Raw genomic sequence first — 19,713 nt, 5'->3', positions numbered from 1 at the left:
GCTCAGTAGTTGTGGCTCACGGGCGCAGTTGCTCCGCGGCACGTGGGATCCTCCCAGACCAGGGCTTGAACCCGTGTCCCCTGCATTAGCAGGCAGACTCCCAACCACTGTGCCACCAGGGACGCCCCTAACCACCCTTTTTTAATGGACTAATTTGGACAAATTCCTGGCATCATGTTATGTGAATCTCAAATACTTAAGTCAGCATCACAAAAATGTACTTTTTAATATGCCACAATGGCATCATTATATTGAAGGCACATAGAATTCATTGTTTAGGGTGAGTGTTAGGGTAGCCCTAACCCCAACAGACAACACTAGTCTGTTAACTAGGCATTCACAGACTGTCTGAAACCCTGGGTGAGAATAAGTCCAGGCTGACATGGTGTGACCCATGCTCGGGCCTCTTTTCTGTCTTCCTGGAGAGACAGCATGGGAGCTTGTTGGGCAGTGCTGTGGACTTTACAGTCCCCCCACCACCCCCCCATCGAGGAGCTCACCAGGTTTACGTGTCTCCTTGTGTTGACTCTGAATGACTTGTGGGTTTGGGGATGACAGCTTGATGTCTTCTTTGCAGATTTTTCTGTTGACCTTTTTATAACGGGTTTCCCATCTATTCATTAAGTGAACCATTAGGGATTGCAATTTTCTAATTTTGTCATTTCTTTGCATTTTTGGCTGGAATTTTCCTGTACTGAAAACTTTAATTACGAGGCATGATTATTAACCCAAAATCCAGTTCGTACTGGAAAGGCAGATTAAATGCTTTATTTATTTCCCATTAATTCTCTGTTATCAGTGGCTTTTGGTGCACTAGCATTCTCCAGTGACATCTATTGATATTACTTTTCCTATTCCTTTTCATATATTCAATGTGTTTAAATTAATTGAGTCATTATTCTTTCTATACTAACATGACTTCTGACAGCTGTATAGTAAGCTGTCATCTATATAAAGCTATCCTTTTTTATCTATGTCCTTACAGTTGGACATTTTAGGGTTTTTTTTTCTTTTCTTTTTTTTTTTTTTTACTAGTAACGATCCATTTATTATTGTACCAGGAACTGTGCTGAGCACTTTACATGTTATCTCATCTAATCTTCACAATAATCCTGTGATGCATCACTCTGGATAGTGGCCTATGACATGTTTTCCAAAGTGGAATTTTTGGGTCAAGGGGTGAATTTTTAAAGATTACTGACACGCATGGCCAAATTGCCCCCAAGAGCTTCCCCAGTCAATTCTGATACCCACTTCTGGGTTTCAGGCTTCCTTGAGTCCAGGTTGAGGGACCCTGGAGGAAAAATCTCTCTGTGCCTGGTATGAGGTTCTTTGATTTCTCATCTTCTTCCCGAGGGGGATGCCGATTCTCCCGTCCTCTGCTGGCTGATGCAGTCGCAGCGGGCTGCCTGGCTTTAAGGGGAGGAGCGTTTGCAGTTGGGGTGAGTCCGTAGGAGAGAAAACAGGAAGAGTTGAGAGGAGGCCGTAGAATGAGCCTGAACACTCTGAGCAGAGCAGCCAGGAAATGGGCTTGGAGAGACCGTGGCTGGTGAGGTGGAGAGAACAGAGGGAGCATCAGGGCATGAGAGGAAAGTGTTCTAAGGAGTCAGAGTGAGTCGACAGTGAGAATTTCCAGAGGGATTAAGCGCAGAGTGGGCTGAGCCAGGAGGGAGGGGCCAGAGGTGCAGGTGTAGGTAATTCTGGCTAGTAGGTTTCTTCTAATTGAAGTAGAGTCGATTTACAATGTTGTGTTAGTTTCAGGTGTACAGCAAAGTGAGTATTTTTCAGGTTGTATTGCATTATAAGTTATAACAAGATATTGGGTATAATTCCTTATGCTATACAGTAAATCCTTGTTGTTTATTTTATACATAGTAGTTTGTGTCTCTTAATCCCATACTCATAATTTGTCCCTCCCCCCTCCTTGGTAACCATGAGTTTTCCTATGTCTGTGAGTTTGTTACTGTCTTGTAAATAAATTCATTTGTATCATATTTTATTTTTCTTTGAATTTTATTTTATTTATTTTTGTATACAGCAGGTTCTTATTAGTTATCCACTTTATACATATTAGGGTATATATGTCAATCCCGATCTCCCAATTCATCCCACCACCAGCCTTGTCACTTAACTCCCTTGTTTTCCATACGTTTGTTCTCTACATCTGTGTCTCAATTTCTGCCCTGAAAACCTGTTCATCTGTACCATTTTTCTAGGTTCCACATATATGCATTAATATATGATATTTGTTTTTCTCTTTCTGACTTACTTTGCTCTGTATGACAGCCTCTAGATCCATCCACGTCTCTACAAATGACCCAATTTCGTTCCTTTTTATGGCTGAGCAATATTCCATTGTATATATGTACCACATCTTCTTTATCCATTCATCTGTCAGTGGGCATTTAGGTTGCTTCCATGTCCTGGCTATTGTAACTAGTGTGGCAATGAACATTTGGGTGTATGTGTCTTTTTGAATTATGGTTTTCTCTGGGTATATGACCTGTAGTGGGATTGCTGGGTCATATGGTAATTCTATTTTTAGTTTTTTAAGGAAACTCCATACTGTTCTCCATAGTGGCTGTATCAATTTACATTCCCGCCAACAGTGCAAGAGGGTTCCCTTTTCTCCACACCCTCTCTAGCATTTGTTATTTGTAGATTTTCTGATGATGGCCATTCTGACTGGTGTGAGGTGATACCTCATTGTAGTTTTGATTTGCATTTCTCTAATAATTAGTGATGTTGAGCAGCTTTTCATGTGGTTCTTGGCCATCTGTATGTCTTCTTTGGAGAAATGTCTATTTAGGTCATCTGCCCATTTTTGGATTGGGTTGTTTGGTTTTTTAATACTGAGCTGCATGAGCTATTTATATATTTTGGAGATTAATCCTTTGTCTGTTGATTCATTTGCAAATATGTTCTCCCATTCTGAGGGTTGTCTTTTCGTCTTGTTTGCACTTTTCTTTTTTTTTTTTTTAATTTATTTATTTATGGCTGCGTTGGGTCTTTGTTGCGGTGCGCAGGCTTCTCATTGCGGAGGCTTCTCTTGTTGTGGAGCACGGGCTCTAGGTGCGCAGGCTTCAGTAGTTGTGGCTCACGGGCTCTAGAGCGCAGGCTCAGTAGTTGTGGCGCACAGACTTAGTTGCTCTGCAGCATGTGGGATCTTCCCGGACCAGGGCCCAAACCCGTGGCCCCTGCATCGGCAGGTGGACTCTTAACCACTGCGCCACCAGGGAAATCCCTGCACTTTTCTTTGCTGTGCAAAAGCTTTTAAATTTCATTAGGTCCCATTTGTTTATTTTGGGTTCTATTTCCATGCCTCTAGGAGGTGGGTCAAAAAAGATCTTGCTGGGATTTATGTCAAAGAGTGTTCTTCCTATGTTTTCCTCTAAGGGTTTTATAGTGACCGGTCTTACATTTAGGTATCTAATTCATTTTGAGTTTATTTTTGTGTATGGTGTTATGGAGTGTTCTAATTTCATTCTTTTAGATGTAGCTGTCCAGTTTTCCCAGCACCACTTATTGAAGAGGCTGTCTTTTCTCCACAGTATATCCTTGCCTCCTTTCTCATAGATTAGTTGACCATAGGTGCGTGGGTTTATCTCTGAGCTTTCTATCCTGTTCCATTCATCTTTATTTCTGTTTTTGTGTCCATACCATATTGTCTTGATTACTGTAGATTTGTAGTATGGTCTGAAGTCAGGGAGTCTGATTTCTCCAGCTCTGTTTTTTTCTCTCAAGACTGCTTTGGCTCTTCAGGGTCTTTTGTTTCTCCATACAAATTTTAAGGTTTTCTGTTCTAGTTCTGTTAAAAAAAAAATGCCTTTGGTAATTTGATAGGGATTTCATTGAATCTGTAGATTGCTTTGGGTAATATAGTCATTTTCACAATATTGATTCTTCCAATCCAAGAACATGGTATATCTCTCCATTTGTTGGTATCACCTTTAATTTCTTTCATCAGTGTCTTATAATTTTCTGCATACATGTCTTTTGTCCCCCTAGGTAGGTTTATTCCTAGGTATATTACTCTTTTTGTTCCAATGGTAAGTGGAAGTGTTTCCTTAATTTCTCTTTCAGATTTTTCATCATTAATGTATAGGAATGCCAGAGATTTCTGTGCATTAATTTTGTATCCTGCAACTTTACCAAATTCATTGATTAGCTATAGTAATTTTCTGATGCTGTCTTTAGGATTCTCTATGTATAGTATCATGTCATCCGCAAACAGTGACAGCTTTACTTCTTCTTTTCCAATTTGTATTCCTTTTATCTCTTTTTCTTCTCTTATTGCCATGGCTAGGACTTCCAAAACTATGTTGAATAACAGTGGTGAGAGTGGACATCCTTGTCTTGTTCCTGATCTTAGTGGAAATGGTTTCAGTTTTTCACCATTGAGAATGATGTTTGCTGTGGGTTTGTCGTATATGGCCTTTATTATGTTGCGGTAGGTTCCCTCTATGCCCACTTCCTGGAGAGTTTTTATCATAAATGGGTGTTGAATTTTGTCAAAAGCTTTTTCTGCATCTATTGAGATAATCATACGGTTTTTCTTCTTCAATTTGTTAATATGGTGTATCACATTGATTGATTTGCATATATTGAAGAATCCTTGCATCCCTGCGATAAAACCTACTTGATCATGGTGTATGATCCTTTTTTAAAAAATTTTCTGCTATTTCTTTTTTCTTTTTTTGAAGATGTTGAGGGTAGGAGTTTATTAACTTATTTATTTATTTTTGCTGTGTTGGGTCTTCGTTTCTGTGTGAGGGCTTTCTCTAGTTGTGGCAAGCGGGGGCCACTCTTCATCGCGGTGCGTGGGCCTCTCACTGTCACGGCCTCTCTTGTTGTGGAGCACAGGCTCTAGATGCTCAGGCTCAGCAGTTGTGGCTCACGGGCCTAGGTGCTCCGCGGCATGTGGGATCCTCCCAGACCAGGTCTCGAACCCGTGTCCCCTGCATTAGCAGGCAGATTCTCAACTACTGCGCCACCAGGGAAGCCCAGTGTATGATCCTTTTAATGTGTTGTTGGATTCTGTTTGCTCATATGCTGTTGAGGATTTTTGCATCTATATTCATCAGTGATATTGGTCTGTAATTTTCTTTTTTTGTAGTATCTTTGTCTGGTTTTGGTATCAGGCTGATGGTGGCCTCATAGAATGTGTTTGGGAGTGTTCCTACTTCTGCGATTTTTTGGAAGAGTTTGAGAAAGATGGGTGTTAGCTCTTCTCACAGTGTTTGATAGAATTCACCTGTGAAGCCATCTGGTCCTGGACTTTTGTTTGTTGGAAGATTTTTAATCACAGTTTCAATTCCGTTACCTGTGATTGGTCTGTTCATATTTTCGACTTCTTCCTGGTTCAGTCATGCAAGGTTGTACCTTTCTAAGAGTTTGTCCATTTCTTCCAGGCTGTCCATTTTATTGGAATAGAGTTGCTTGTAGTAGTCTCTTAGGATGATTTGTATTTCTGTTGTGTCTGTTGTAACTTCTCGTGTTTCATTTCTAATTTTATTGATTTGAGTCCTCTCCCTCTGTTTCTTGATGAGTTTGATTAATGGTTTATCAATTTTGTTTATCTTCTCAAAGAACCAGCTTTTAGTTTTATTGATCTTTGCTATTATTTTCTTTGTTTCTATTCCATTTATTTCTACTGTGATCTTTATGATTTCTTTCCTTCTGCTAACTTTGGGTTTTGTTTGGGTCTTCTTTCTCTAGTTTCTTTAGGTGTAAGGTTAGATTATTTATTTGAGATTTCTCTTGTTTCTTGAGGTAGGCTTGTATAGCTATAAACTTCCATCTTAGAACTGCTTTTGGTGCATCCCATAGGTTTTGGATTGTCGTGTTTTCATTGTCATTTGTCTCTAGGTATTTTTTTATTTCTTCCGTGATCTATTGGTTATTTAGTAACGTATTGTTTAGCCTCCATGTGTTTGTGTTTTTTATGTTTATTTCCTTGTAATTGATTTCTAATCTCATAGCGTTGTGGTCAGAAAAGATGCTTGATATGATTTCAGTTTTCTTAAATTTATTGAGGCTTGATTTGTGACCCAAGGTGTGATCTATCCTGGAGAATGTTCTGTGTGCACTTGAGAAGAAAGTGTAATGTGCTGTTTTTGGATGGAATGTCATATAAATATCAATCAAATCTACCTGGTCTATTTTGTCATTTAAAGCTTGTGTTTCCTTATTAATTTTCTGTTTGGATGATCTGTCCATTGATGTAAGTGGGGTGTTAAAGTCCCCTATATTATTCTGTTACTGTCAATTTCCGCTTTATAGCTGTTAGCAGTTGCCTATGAATTGAGGTGCTCCTATATTGGGTGCATATATATTTATAATTGTTATATCTTCTTCTTGGATTGAGCCCTTGATCAATTATGTAGTGTCCTTCCTTGTCTCTTGTAACATTCTTTTTTTAAAGTCTATTTTATCTGATATTAGTATTGTTACTCTAGCTTTTACTGATTTCCATTTGCATGGAATATGTTTTTCCATCCCCTCACTTTCAGTCTGTATGTGTCCCTAAGTCTGAAGTGGGTCTCATGTAGCCAGCATATATATGGGTCTTTTTCTTGTATCCATTCATCCAATCTATGTATTTTGGTTGGAGCATTTAATCCATTCAGGTTTAAGGTACTTATCGATATGTATGTTCCTATTGCCATTTTTTTAATTGTTTTGGGTTTGTTTGTGTAGGTCCTTTTCTTCTCTTGTGTTTCCCACTTAGAGAAGTTCATTTAGCATTTGTTTTAGAGCTGGTGTGGTGGAACTGTATTCTCTTAGGTATTGCTTGTCTGTAAAGCTTTTGATTTCTCCCTGGAATCTGAATGAGATCCTTGCTGGGTAGAGTAATCTTGGTTGTAGTTCCCTCCCATTTATCACTTTAAATATGTCATGCCACTCCCTTCTGGCTTGTAGAATTTCTGCTGAGAAATCAGAGGTTAACCTTATGGGAGTTCCCTTGTATGTTATTTGTCATTTTTCCCTTGCTTCTTTCAATAATTTTTCTTTGACTTTAATTTTTGTCAATTTGATTAGTATGTGTCTCTGTGTGTTTCTCCTTGGGTTTATCCTGTATGGGACTCACTGCACTTCCTGGACTTGGGTGGCTATTTCCTTACCCATGTTAGGGAAGTTTTCGACTATAATCTCTTCAGATATTTTCTAGGGTCCTTTCTCTCTCTCTTCTCCTTCTGGGACCCCTATAATGCGAATGTTGTTGCGTTTAATGTTGTCCCAGAGGTCTCTTAGGCTGTCTTCATTTCTTTTCATTCTTTTTTCTTTATTCTGTTCTGTAGCAGTGAATTCCACCATTCTGTCTTCCAGGTCACTTATCCGTTCTTCTGCCTCAGTTATTCTGCTGTTGATTCCTTCTAGTGTAGTTTTCATTTCAGTTATTGTATTGTTCATCTCTGTTTGTTTGTTCTTTAATTCTTCTATGTCTTTGTTAAGCATTTCTTGCATCTTCTCGATCTTTGCCTCCATTTTTTTCCCGAGGTCCTGGATAATCTTCACTATCATTCTGAATTTTTTTCTGGAAGGTTGCCTATCTCCACTTCATTTAGTCGTTTTTCTGAGGTTTTATCTTGTTCCTTCATCTGGTACATAGCCCTCTGCCTTTTCATCTTGTCTCCCTTTCTGTGAATGTGGTTTTTGTTCCACAGCGTGCAGGATTGTAGTTCTTCTTGCTTCTGCTGTCTGTCTTCTGGTTGTTGAGGCTCTCTACGAGGCTTGGGCAGGTTTCCTGATGGGAGGGACTGGTGGTGGGTAGAGCTGGGTGTTGCTGTGGTGGGCAGAGCTCAGTAAAACTTTAATCCTCTTGACTGTTGATGGGTCAGTCTGGGTTCCCTCCCTGTTGCTTGTTTGGCCTGAGTCGACCCAACACTGGAACCTACCTGGGCTCTTTGGTGGGGCTAATGGAGGACTCTGGGAGGGTTCCCACCAAGGAGTACTTCTCAGAACTTCTGTTCCAGTGTCCTTGTCCCTATGGTGATCCACAGCCACCCCCCACCTCTGCAGGAGACCCTCCAACACTAGCAGGTAGGTCTGGTTCAGTCTCCTATGGGGTAACTGCTCCTTCCTCTGAGCCCCAATGCGTACACTACTTTGTCTGTGTCCTCCAACAGTGGAGTCTCTGTTTCCCCCAGTTCTGTTGAAGTCCTGCAATCAAATCCCACTAGTCTTCAGAGTCTGATTCTCTAGGAATTCCTCCTCCCATTGCCAGACCCCCAGTTTGGGAAGCCTGATGTGGGGCTTAGAACCTGCACTCCAGTGGGTGGACTTCTGTAGTTAACTGTTCTCCAGTTTGTGAGTCACCCACCCAGCAGTTATGGGGTTTGATTTCACTGTGGTTGTGCCCCTCCTACCATCTCATTATGGCTTCTCCTTTGTCTTTGGATGTGGGGTATCTTTTTTGGTGAGTTCCAGTGTTTTCCAGTAGATGATTGTTCAGCAGTTAGTTGTGATTCCAGTGCTCTCACAAGAGGGAGTGAGAGCACGTTCTTCTACTCTGCCATCTTGAACCAAATCCCCTATATTGTATTTTATTTTATTTTTTTTTGCCGTACGCGGGCCTCTCACTGTTGTGGCCTCTCCCGTTGCGGAGCACAGGCTCCGGATGCGCAGGCTCAGCGGCCATGGCTCACGGGCCCAGCCGCTCCGCGGCATATGGGATCCTCCCAGACCGGGGCACGAACCCGTATCCCCTGCATCGGCAGGCGGACTCTCAACCACTGCGCCACCAGGGAGGCCCCCTATATTGTATTTTAGATTCTACATATAAGTGATATCATATGGTGTTTGTCTTTTTCTTTCTGACTTACTTCTCTTAGTATGATAATCTGTGTCCATCCATGTAGCTGCAAATGGCATGATTTCATTCTTTATGGCAAAGTAATATTCCACTGTATATATGTCACAATGGAATATTACTTGGAATATTCCAAGTAATTCCAATATTACTTGGAATGGAATACCACACCATCTTTATCTGTTCATCTGTTGATGGACATTTAGGTTGCTTTCATATCTTTGCTATCGTAAATAGTGGTGCTGTGAACATTGGGGTGCATGTATCTTTTTGAATCATTTTTTTGGATATATGCCCAGTAGTGGAATTGGTAAGTCATATGGTAGTTCTATTTTTAAATTTTTGAGAAACGTCCATAGTGCTTTTCGTTGTTACTGCACCAGTTTACATTCCCACCCACAAAGTATGCAGGTTCCCTTTTCTCCACATCCTCTTCAACATTTGTTATTTGTATACTTTGTGATGATATACCTGGTAGATTTGATGTGAAAGGAAACCAGGAAATGGGACAGTAGCTGGCGGTGGGGAATGATGTGGGCTCATGGAGATTCTTTTACAGTTAAGCATGTATTTGTGATTCTGGAAACGTCCAGTCTAGGAGGGCGTGTTCATGATTCAGAGAGAGAAGGAACAGTTAAAGAGTGAAGTTCCATGCATGGAACAAGGAATTAGATCCAGGACACAGAGGGAAGACCTTGCTTTTGTCTGGAGCAGGGTGTCCACAGTGAAGCGTAGGCAGAGGAGGGTGCAGGTGTGGGTGTTCTGCATATACAGTTTGTCCCAGATCCTTACATTTTCTCAGTAAATTATTTGACAGGGTCATCATCTCCTCATTGGAAAGAGTGGGATGAGGCGGGCGACTGGATGCTGAGTTGAAAATGCAGAGCAGGGTTGGGCCTGATTGACGTTTATAGTCCAGACAGTAAAGTGAGGACAGGCAGTGTGCGTGTCTTTCTTCTGTGGTGTTGAGGTGCTCAGGTGCAGGCGGAGGGAAGGGTGGGCCAGGCTGGAGTGTGTGTGGGTTTCCAGGCTGACGTGACTGAGGGAGAGGGGGATGGGGGCCTGGTTGTGGTGTGGTGGTGGAGCCTGGGATCGACCGGCGAGGGTGGCAGTAACCGTGTAACCGTGACTGATTCAAGGCCCATGTGGAGGATGAAGGTTTAGTGGGAATTCTAGAAGCAGAGCCGAAAGAGTCGTGTCGGGGATTAGATGTCCATCCACTGGTTCACTGGTGACCTGCTCTGGGCCAGGCCTCTCTTGAGTTTCTGGGTGAAAGTGGTGAACAGACACCAGCATCTGCTGAAATGGAGCTGACACTCCGTGAGGAGGAGTGGTCCACGGGCTTGCAGGAGCTCAGGGCCCGGCTCTGGAGGCCGAAGGCAACAATGGGAAAGAGTGGTAGGTGCTGTTTTAGGGAGGGTGGGGGAAGTGCCAGTTGAGCAGAGATGTGGGTGAGTGAGAAAGTGTTGGTCATGCAAGTCCCGGGGCAGAGTACTCTGGTGCAGGAGCGCCGGGTGGTGCCCAGGGAGCTGCAAGAGGCAGCAGGAGGTGGGTCTTGTGTCACAGCCTCAGCCTGAGGGGTACAGGGAGCCCTGAGGGCTGAGTGAACTTGGACGCGGGCCTGGCGCAGGCGGCCCAGCCGGGGGGGGTGGACGGGCCAGGTCCTGCGGGGTGAAGGCAGGACTCAAGGTCAGGGGTGAGTTACCTCCATGAGCGTCGGTGACGATGATGATGGGGTCGAGTGGAGACCAAGGTGGTGAGTGAGGAGGTGGAGGGCTTAGAGAGAGCCAGAAGGGCCAGAAGGAGTGGACGCTGCAGGAAGAGGGCCGGTGGGAGTGTCAAGGGTGCTGAGGGTTTGGAGGAGTCACATCGTTTGAAAGTGCTCGTGGGATCAAGAAGTCACCCCTGCTTCCTGTCCCTAACCGTGTGGGATTGGACGTGACATCTCCATCCGAGATTCCTGTGAGAGGAAGGCCTGGGGCACACAGGCTTTTGTGAAGGCAGGGAGGTGAGGGCAGGGCTTCCAGCCCAGGGGGAGTTTGCCACCAGGGGGACACTCAGGGCTGTTAGAACTGGAAGTGCTGCCCAGGGGGAGGTGCTCGGGGTGAAGGGTGTTCGCCCTCAGGGCACGAAGCTCTGGGCCTGTGCTTCCACACCGCTCCCCTATCACTGCTCATAAGGTTTTGGCTTGATGAATACATACACATTCATTCACTGTGGGACACACACATGAGAGATCCTGTCTCCCTTGTTTTATGTTGTATACAGGATTGAGTTGTAGGAAAGAACTAATGAGCTTTCTGGCCATTTGCAGAGCTACTGTAAGATGGTCTGCATAAGATGGGTTTACTGTAATGACAATCACTTGAGAACTGAGGGATGTGGTTTCCTAGGTGTGTGGGTCCAGTTAGGTGCAGGCAAACTTAAGTTATATAGGGAAAAAGAGTTCCGTTTCCCCTCAGAAAATGTCCTGGGAGACCTGCAAATGCTGTCTAGTGACCCACAGGAACGGAGAAAACAGAGAGCCTCTTTTGCCCTGCTTTGTCATTCTGCGTATGAGAGGTAGATATTGAATTTAGTTTTCTTTTACAAACAAACCTAGGAAGAGGCACTGAAATTGCATGGAAACCATCCTGCAGAACTGAACATGTATACGTTTGAAATTTAGATGTGACTGATGTGTAGAGTGAGGCCTGGCCCTGCACAACCCCAAGCTGAGAATGCTTTTTACATTTTTAAAGTTGTTCAAAAGCCAAACCAAGCCAAACCAAGGAAGAATGTGTAGCAGAGATCTTAGTTGGCCCTTAAAGCCTGAAATATTTTCTATTTGGTCGTTTGCAGCGAAAGTTTGCTGACCCCTGGTCTAGACCAATATTTCATTTCCAGTTCTGACCATGATATGAATGAGTCTTTGTCACAGAATCATAGCATTGTATTCATTCAGAAATCCTGAAAGTATTCATTGGTGCTTCTCCTGTGCGAGGGGACAGGTCTGCAGGATGTCTGCTGGCTGTCAGAGAGTTTGTGTAATAGTGAGGGGGGTAGACATTAAACAAATAATTAACTAAAGTAATTAATGACACAGAGGAGCTCTGAATGGAGCTGGGAGAGTGCAGGAGGGGGTCACTGGGAGCTTTTGTGGATAAGGGACTTTAAATTTGAAGACTGAACCTGCTGATAGAGGGAGGGCCAGAGCAGCGGCAACTGAGTGACCCTGGAGACTTCCTATTTCCTCCACCGTAGATGATTAGTGCGGAAGCCAGAGAAATCGCTCTCCGAAGGATAGTGAGTTGAGAGTCAAATGGATGAGGGGCTGGCCTGCGGCTCTCGGCTCTGGGTGACCAGTGAGAGCAGACGCCGGGTTCCCCCCTCATCGCTGTGCTCTCCCCGCGGCCGGGACTCAGAGCCACGGGACCAGGTGGGCCCGAGCCGCAGCCAACGCTCTCCTCTCCATGTGCCTCTCTTCTCTTGTCTCTCTTCAGGAAGTAATAGAAACCTCAAGTGTAGACCTACCCTAGAGTGATGTTTCTGAGGCTTATATGAGAAGATGTTGAGTTTCTGTCACTCTCCTCGTCAGGGAGGCATTTTTTGCGGGCCAGCCCTGTCCCCTTCCAGTGGCTGGTGCCTGCCTCCCTGCCCACCCCATTCCTGCCCCCCGACGGCCACCCCTCAGACTGTGAGGCAGCCACTGACATTTCGTAGCCCAAATGGTGACTACTGGCTGCCTTCTCAGAGAGCCACCGGCCGGCTGACAAAGAGTGGAAGGAGGATTTCCAGTGAAACCCGGAAGGCTGGGTCTTCTTCAGATGGAAGAGGATGTAGGTCCCATCACGTGTCCCATTCTCTTTGGAGGCGGGAGGTATTCTGGGGATGGGAGAGGGACCCAGAGCTGCCCTTTCCCGTGTGGTACCAGGCCCACCTGCAGAGTCTTCCCTGTGCACGGCAAAGCCTTGACAACAGTGCTACCTCAGCTGTGTTTGTCGGCCTCTCCTCCGGGAGTCTGAGCCAGGGGACCCTCCAGTGCACCTGCCTAACGACCGTGTCTCCCCTGCAGGGCGAACTCTGCTGGAGAAGCTGTTCAGCCAGCAGGAGAACGGGCCTCCAGACGAAGCAGAGAAGTTCTGCTCGCGGATCATTGCCATGGGACTCCTTCTTCCTTTCGGTGACTGCTTCAGGGAGCCGTGTGGTCAGAATGCCCAGTCCAGCTCAGCTCCGTTTGATGTAAGTAGGAGAATTCACAGAACTCAATGGCTGTGAGGCAGATTGCAGTGGAAACAGCAGCTCTGATGTGTGTCTACCCATCGCCCTGTAATTTAAAGACCCGCATGGGATGCAGGCCATCCTGCCCCTGCCACTCAACAGCTTAGCACATCTGTTTCCTTTCTGACTAGGGTATTCTTAAGTATACTTGCCAAACCTCCTTTTCGTAACAGATGGCCACTCTTGGCAGTTTTCTAGCCTGCTTTAACCAGTGATGGTTTTAAAGTGGCTCTGAGTCGGTATTTCTGACTTAGCTGGTCATGTACATACCTTCAGAAGCAGCTCTGAGCACTGGAGCTTTGTTCCCAGAAGGCAGCAGGTTTCTGCGGGCCCTGGAGCACTATTCCTGTGCATTCATGGCTCATCCAGGTACTAACTGTTGACACGAAGTAGCACCGTCTGCTTGCTCCCCAGCTCCTGCTCACCAAGAGGGTTAATACTTCAGAACAGTCATTCCCAAGCTGTTTGATAATTCATAACAAATAACAGCACAGCTGGGTTGTTGCTTCCAAACCAGAGTATTGCTCATCTTTCTCATGTATGTGGTACGTGTGCGACCCTGGGTGTTGTAACGAGCAGACTTTTTCGTGAGGAAAGTGGAGTCTGCTTGGCTTCCTGTGTGGAGCTTGGAGTTTATGAGGCAGGGTACAGGTCTCATCCTTGTAGGTTGGTTACATCTGTGCCCTGCTTCTGACCGCACTCCTTCTCCTCTGTGTGTGCGCGACTGAGAGAGGTGTTTGAAGATGATGGAAATGAGCCCTGGCTGAGATCAAGAAGTGATAGTAAATAACAAAACATCCATATGTGCCTGTTTTTCTTCTTCCTGTTCTTTACCCATCACAACTGTGGTCTCCCTTCAGTATTAGGAAAATAAACCACATAAGATATTGTGAGATCTTCTTGATACTTCTCATGTGAAAGAAGATTCCCTGGGATGTACTGTGACTTGTGAAGCTTCCTTCTTAAGATCAACTGACCTATCTTTCTATCTGTCTGTCTGTCTATCTATCTATCATCTATCTATCCATCCATCTATCATTCGTCTATCTGTCTGTCTGTCCATCTATCCATTCATGACATTGCAGCTAACCACTGCTCGGTAGATCTTTTTCTTCTATGAGAAAAATTGGATAATTAAATTTTCCCTCCCTTTTCCTTTTTGAAAGGTGTGTTATTACAGGTACAGAACCTGGGGACAGTTGTGAGCTAAGAGCTTTATTGAGCTATGTTCTAGGAGATACATCAGTTTGCAACTAGGAATTAGAATCATTATGGGACAGACAGAGGCAAACACTAGCTGTGCCTAACACTTGCTTTTGGATTAAAACTATTCCCAAGTTGACTGCATTTTCTTCCCTTAGAGCTCAGAAATGAAGTCTTATCAGTCAATAAATGTGGAATTGGAGTAAACTGAAAATAATAGAATAACCCTATTCCTCCTTTTTTTTTAAAATTACTGAACTGGCTGTATTTTACCTCCTACTTCCTCCATTTTTGTGTTAGAGAGACTAGTAACCCCTCCCGGCCTTGTCATTTTGGGGGGCAGCCGGCTATGGCATAGAGAGTGACAAGCAAAATAAATGCAGTCCCTTAATATGGTATGAAATAATTATCTCAGAGTGGGGAATTTCTTTTGCAAATTTGTGTGGTTGCGTTTTCTCACTTTGTTCATTGGCTTTGTGCTACCTTTTTACTTCCATGCCAAACCTAACACAAAACAAGTAGGAAATATTCTTCCAGATACTTAAATGGCAGTTCAACAGCAGAAATGTGCATTTATTGTATGCATAATTGAGGATTTTCTTCAAAGCTCAGAAGAGCTAACAGTACAGGGAGTTATGCAAACTGAGGCATTAGTGGGGGAAGGGGGAGGAATGCACTTTCTGTAGGGAGAGAAGTTTCTGATAATTAGCCTCTCTGCTGGTTTCCAGAAAGTTGCTGCTAGGAGGATTTCTCACCAACAGTTCTCTTGAGGACAGTTGCCCTTTGAGACACAACAGGAATAAGCTCATGACAGGCCCTCTTCCCACCCCTAATTTTGCTCCCTTCCCTGAGAGCACGCCCCTTTATCTCCATCCACATGGAATTAGAGCACCGGAGTTTGATCTGGAGATCTTTTTCATGCAGTTTATGGATTGGCCTACTTCAGTCAACCCTCTTGATTCAGTTCCATGTTATTTTATACATTTTTAGGGCCTAACATTTTGCTTTAGAGATGCTATAGAAAATGTGAAAGAATTTCACATTTTCTCTCACATGTTAACTTGGTTAAAACTTCAAGAATACTGAAAGACAAATAGTTTTGAGTGATAACATTCATTCATTCACAAATGTTTACTGACTGCATTCTCTATGCCAGGCAGTGTTCTAGGCTCCAGAGATGTATTAGTGAGCAAGAGAACTAAGATTCCTTTTCTCCTGATTTACATCCTCTTCACAGCAGGGCGAGACAGAGAAAACACAAACATGTAGTGGAGGTAATGGACTTACATCAGATTCTGATTAAGTGCCATGAAAGAAGTGAACCGGTGGAAGATGGTCAGTGAAGCAGGGGTGAGGAGAGTGTAGGAGGAAGCCCCGCATGTAATGTCAGGAGCCCTGGCGGGGAGGTCAGAGGGAAGGTCCCCCCAGGAGCCCAGAGGCAAGTGCAAGTGCCCCGGGAGAGCGCAGACACGGCCTGAGGACAGCAAGGACTACAGAGCCAGGACGTTCAGGGTCTTGAAAGCCATGGAAGGATAATGCGTTTTTTTAAGTGGGAGCTTTTAGAGGGTCTTGTGCAGGGAGAGAGCGTGTTTGTTCCGTGTTGCGTGTGGCTTATGGGACCTGGCCTTGGGTGCTGTTCCAGGGGCTGAAGCAGGAGCTGGAACAGCAGGGGGGCTGCCGCAGGAGCTGAGCGAGAGCCAGTGGAGGAGACAGAGGGGGCGGTGGGCGTGGGAGGGGTCCTGCCCTGCCGGTGGAGCTGATGGGACCTCCGGGGCTTAGACGAGGGGGCGATGGAAAAGGGAATCAAAGATGAGTTCTTGGTGCTCGTCTTAAGTGTCTGGTGGGTGTTGGCACTGTTTACCGAGGCTGCGAAGATAGGCCAGTTTTAGGAGGAAAGTATTGTAAGGACAACTGGTGTTCCTTATGTACTTTTCTTGAATAAAATTGTTTATTTAGAAAACTAATAACCTAGCATATCACCTGATGAACAATCGGTTTTGCTTTCTGCTGAGTGGAACGTCATTGACTTAATTAAGGCCGTGACACTTAACCTTTTTTCAGCCACAAAAGGGCTGACAGCCCTTTTCATAGTCACATTTTCTCAAATCAGAAGGAAAGATTGAGCTCCTTTAATAGCCCAGTAGCATTGCCATTATCCTCACCTTTGCCTTTTGCTTTGTTTGTTTCTTTGTGTTTTATATCTCAAATAAAATTCTAATCTAGAGCAATTCTGAAGATAGCAAGGGAAAATATAGGAATAATCCTCCTGCCTGCAGCATGGTAGCATGTGTTGTTGAGTTGTGGATTGTGTTCTTTGTGGTCTGAGGAGACTTTCTTCTTTTGGAACCTGTTTTACTCATCTGTCAGGTGTGAGGGAAACTCTCTCTTGAAATATTTGGCATGGTTTCTAAATCCTTAGAAATAGCAAAGCATTCGCTATTGTGACATACCACGTATTTGAAGTTTTGGGCCACTGCCCTGCTACCTGTGGACAAGGCATCTCAGCCTGCTGTCCACCACGGACCCTGGCTCATTGCCTGTTAGGTGTGGACGGAGGTCATTTTGCCAGAGTACATTCAGGATATGGTCCCTTAAGAGTCCTTCTCCTTAGAATGCCTTTATTCAAATTGAGACCCTTTTTCTGGGTCATATTCATCAGCAGCTGTTTTCAGCAAACCATAATTATCTTACATAATTGTTGATTATCCATTAGCAAGCTCTTCTAGGATTTCTCCAGTCATAACTATGTTAGATATCACATAATCTCTTTACATAACAAAAAATAAAGCAAGTATACGTGACCCAAGGATTGGCAGGATTATATGGTTTTATCTACCTAATAATTTAAAACAGATCTTAAACATCTTTCTAGTAGAATATTTTTGGATGGGCTGTTTTGGGTTTGGCAGATCTGCTGATTTTGGTAAATATGTAGTGATCCCCATGTTTTCCGCATGGCTGGAAGCCTTTGGTGTGTGTATATGGACATAGGTTTGGAGGAGTATATTCTTGAGGCTAGAATTACAGAGAAGGGGGACGTGAAAATCCAGGCCAGAAAGGAATAAGAGAAACATGATCTTGAACCTGTTGAAAGATGTCATAAATCAACACCAAGAGCAGCCACTTCCAGAAACCGAATGAAATGCACTCTCCTCACTGTCATCAGTAGCCAGAATTGAGACTTCAGTGACAAACAGAAATGATCATTTGTATTTAAATTCATTTTTTTCAGAGCAAGAAGAATACTTAGATGCTGTTCAGTCAAACCCACACGAATATTTTCCTGAGAAGCAATAAAAGCTATGACACGTCTTTTAACTCTGAAAGAACATGTGTGTATATAAAGCTGTATTTTTACTTTTGAAACATTACATACAGTATTAACTCTCAGAAGTTGCTTTATTTGAAATGTGGTATTAAAATTGTTCTTAATTTTTAGCCCAGCTTTTAAAATTATTTTAACTGAAATATTTATTTTCCCCACAGACTTCTCTCTAATGTCAGCATAGAAGTCAGTAGTAAAATGGAAGATTTCATTTTCTGAAATTCATTTAGTAGCCATGTTTTATATCTGTTCCGTTACCTAGGTGATCACTGCATAATCCATTATAAGCAGGGTAACAAGAGTAGATTGAAGCTGTAATCCTTTCTCAGTTTTACTCACACAGGTTTTTTTTTCCCTTTTTTAAAATTTTAAGGACTTAGAAACGTCTAAAGCACCACCTTCCCCTGGTGAGGAGAGCAGAAGGGCTGGGAGACCAGCAGCGGCCCTGGCCCCCACCTGCTGCCCACTTTCGGTCCCTCCCTGTGTGGTGCCCCCGCCCTCGTTTAGCTGGTGTTGATTTCCGGTGTTTTAGGCTTGCTGATGCAGTTATCCACATTACTGTCACTTTCTGGGTGTCCCCATTCCTCCCAGCATGGTTCCCATTGCTGTCCTAGTTCCCTGTGGTCATTGGCTTTGAACATGAAACAGTAAGCTTTCTGATGTGTCGTCGTTCCACCAATGCCGGGTCCTGTCTCCAGCCACCCCGCCTGTTGTTAGCTCCTCTGCTGACCCCTCCAGCTGGTCCACGCCGGGACTGTGCCAGCTTCCAGCAGGTGCACTTTCATCCTTAGGGCATATTTTTATGGTTACTGTTTTATCTGTAAGTTTATTCTAAAAGTTGAAGAAGATATGCATACTGTAAATGTTGCCCAGCAGAGGCAGTTCTGTGCTCTGATTTCATTTCCTTCTCAATATCCCAATATCACAGTACCTAGAACACTCAAACCACGATGTTCCTGGGGTCAAGTTCAAACGGATTCTGTTATTGCAGTGAACAGTCACTTGCTCAGAAGTATCCCATATTTAGTTTAGTTTTCATTTGTTTTATCCCTTTCTTATACAGGGAGCCTCCATCCAGTGCAACAAAATTTTTTATTGTCTTTTTTCTTCTTCTCTGTTCTTTCTTTTTCTTTTCTTTTCCTTTTGTTTTTCTTTCCTTCCCTTTCTTTTCTTTCCTATTGGGAGAAGACACATGTAACTTTCTTTGCTTTTTTCTTCTCTATTCTCAGTATCTTGGAGTTTTTACTTTATTCTTACTGTTCAGTGACATTCTTTTGTTACCGAGCCCAAGCTCCTTCTGCACTGCGAACGACAGACCAATACTTGGGAGACGAGTTGCTGGATCAAGGAATAACAACTTTAATCTCAAAGTTATCCCAACGAGAAATTGGCAGATCAGCGCCTCAGAAAGCCATCTACCCTCCGTCCGACTGGGGCTCCTTTTATACAGAAGAGGGAGGGGCCCACTGTGGGGCAGCCAATGGCTGAGCGGGCCCGCTGTTACCCGGAGTAGGAAGGTGCGATTCCAGCCAGCGCCCGGGGCTGAAGAAGTACCGGCTGTCCCAGCAACGTCGTCCTCCAGCTCTTGGTGGAACTAGGCACACAAGCGGGGAGACCACGGTGGCCACGTGGAAGGGGTTGTTGCCCGTTACTTGGATTGCTGTCTGAGGCGCTGGCACCTAGGTCTCACCCTGCCACTGGCTTCACCAGTCAGTCCGTGACCAATGAGGTGGCCCGGGAGCTGCTGTCCCCAGAGCGGAACTCCCTCCTGCCTGCTTGCGCAGGCGCGGGGCCAGGCTGATAGGCTAGGCCCTGCCCAAGCATGGAGAGGTGCGGTGGAGTGGACCCTGTGCCAACCACCCGGCCGGTGCCAGGGAAGGAGGAGGGAAGGGCCCATCGCGCTTGGGGTTTGGGCTGGGAAGGCCGCTGTGACACTTTCGGTTCTCCTTAAGACTCTGCTGTGGTCTGAATGTGTTTGCGCCCCAGGTTCACATCCAGGGATACTTAATGGGATGGTGTTAGGAGGTGGGGCCTTTGGGAGGTGCTGAGGTCATTAGGTGGAGCCCCAGTGATGGGTTAGCATCTTATGAATGAGACCCCATCACCCCTTCCA

The 19,713-nt window shown here is 44.5% G+C and overlaps 1 protein-coding gene across 1 annotated transcript in view; it reads left to right on the top strand.

The window, feature by feature from the left end:
• The window catches only part of LOC132488463 (formin-2-like), a 328,380-nt gene that overhangs the window by 23,321 nt on the left and 285,346 nt on the right, over positions 1 to 19,713 (top strand). The window contains exons 3-4 of the mRNA XM_060096653.1: positions 12,515 to 12,630; positions 12,867 to 13,033. Of these exons, the coding sequence (XP_059952636.1) occupies positions 12,515 to 12,630; positions 12,867 to 13,033 (283 nt within the window). The remainder of the gene's footprint in view (positions 1 to 12,514; positions 12,631 to 12,866; positions 13,034 to 19,713) is intronic.

Source organism: Mesoplodon densirostris, chromosome 1, assembly GCF_025265405.1.
Source record: "Mesoplodon densirostris isolate mMesDen1 chromosome 1, mMesDen1 primary haplotype, whole genome shotgun sequence".
Taxonomy (NCBI): Eukaryota; Metazoa; Chordata; class Mammalia; order Artiodactyla; family Ziphiidae; genus Mesoplodon; species Mesoplodon densirostris.
The sequence above is the reverse complement of the archived record's forward strand: the minus strand, read 5'-3'. Positions and strand labels throughout refer to the sequence as shown.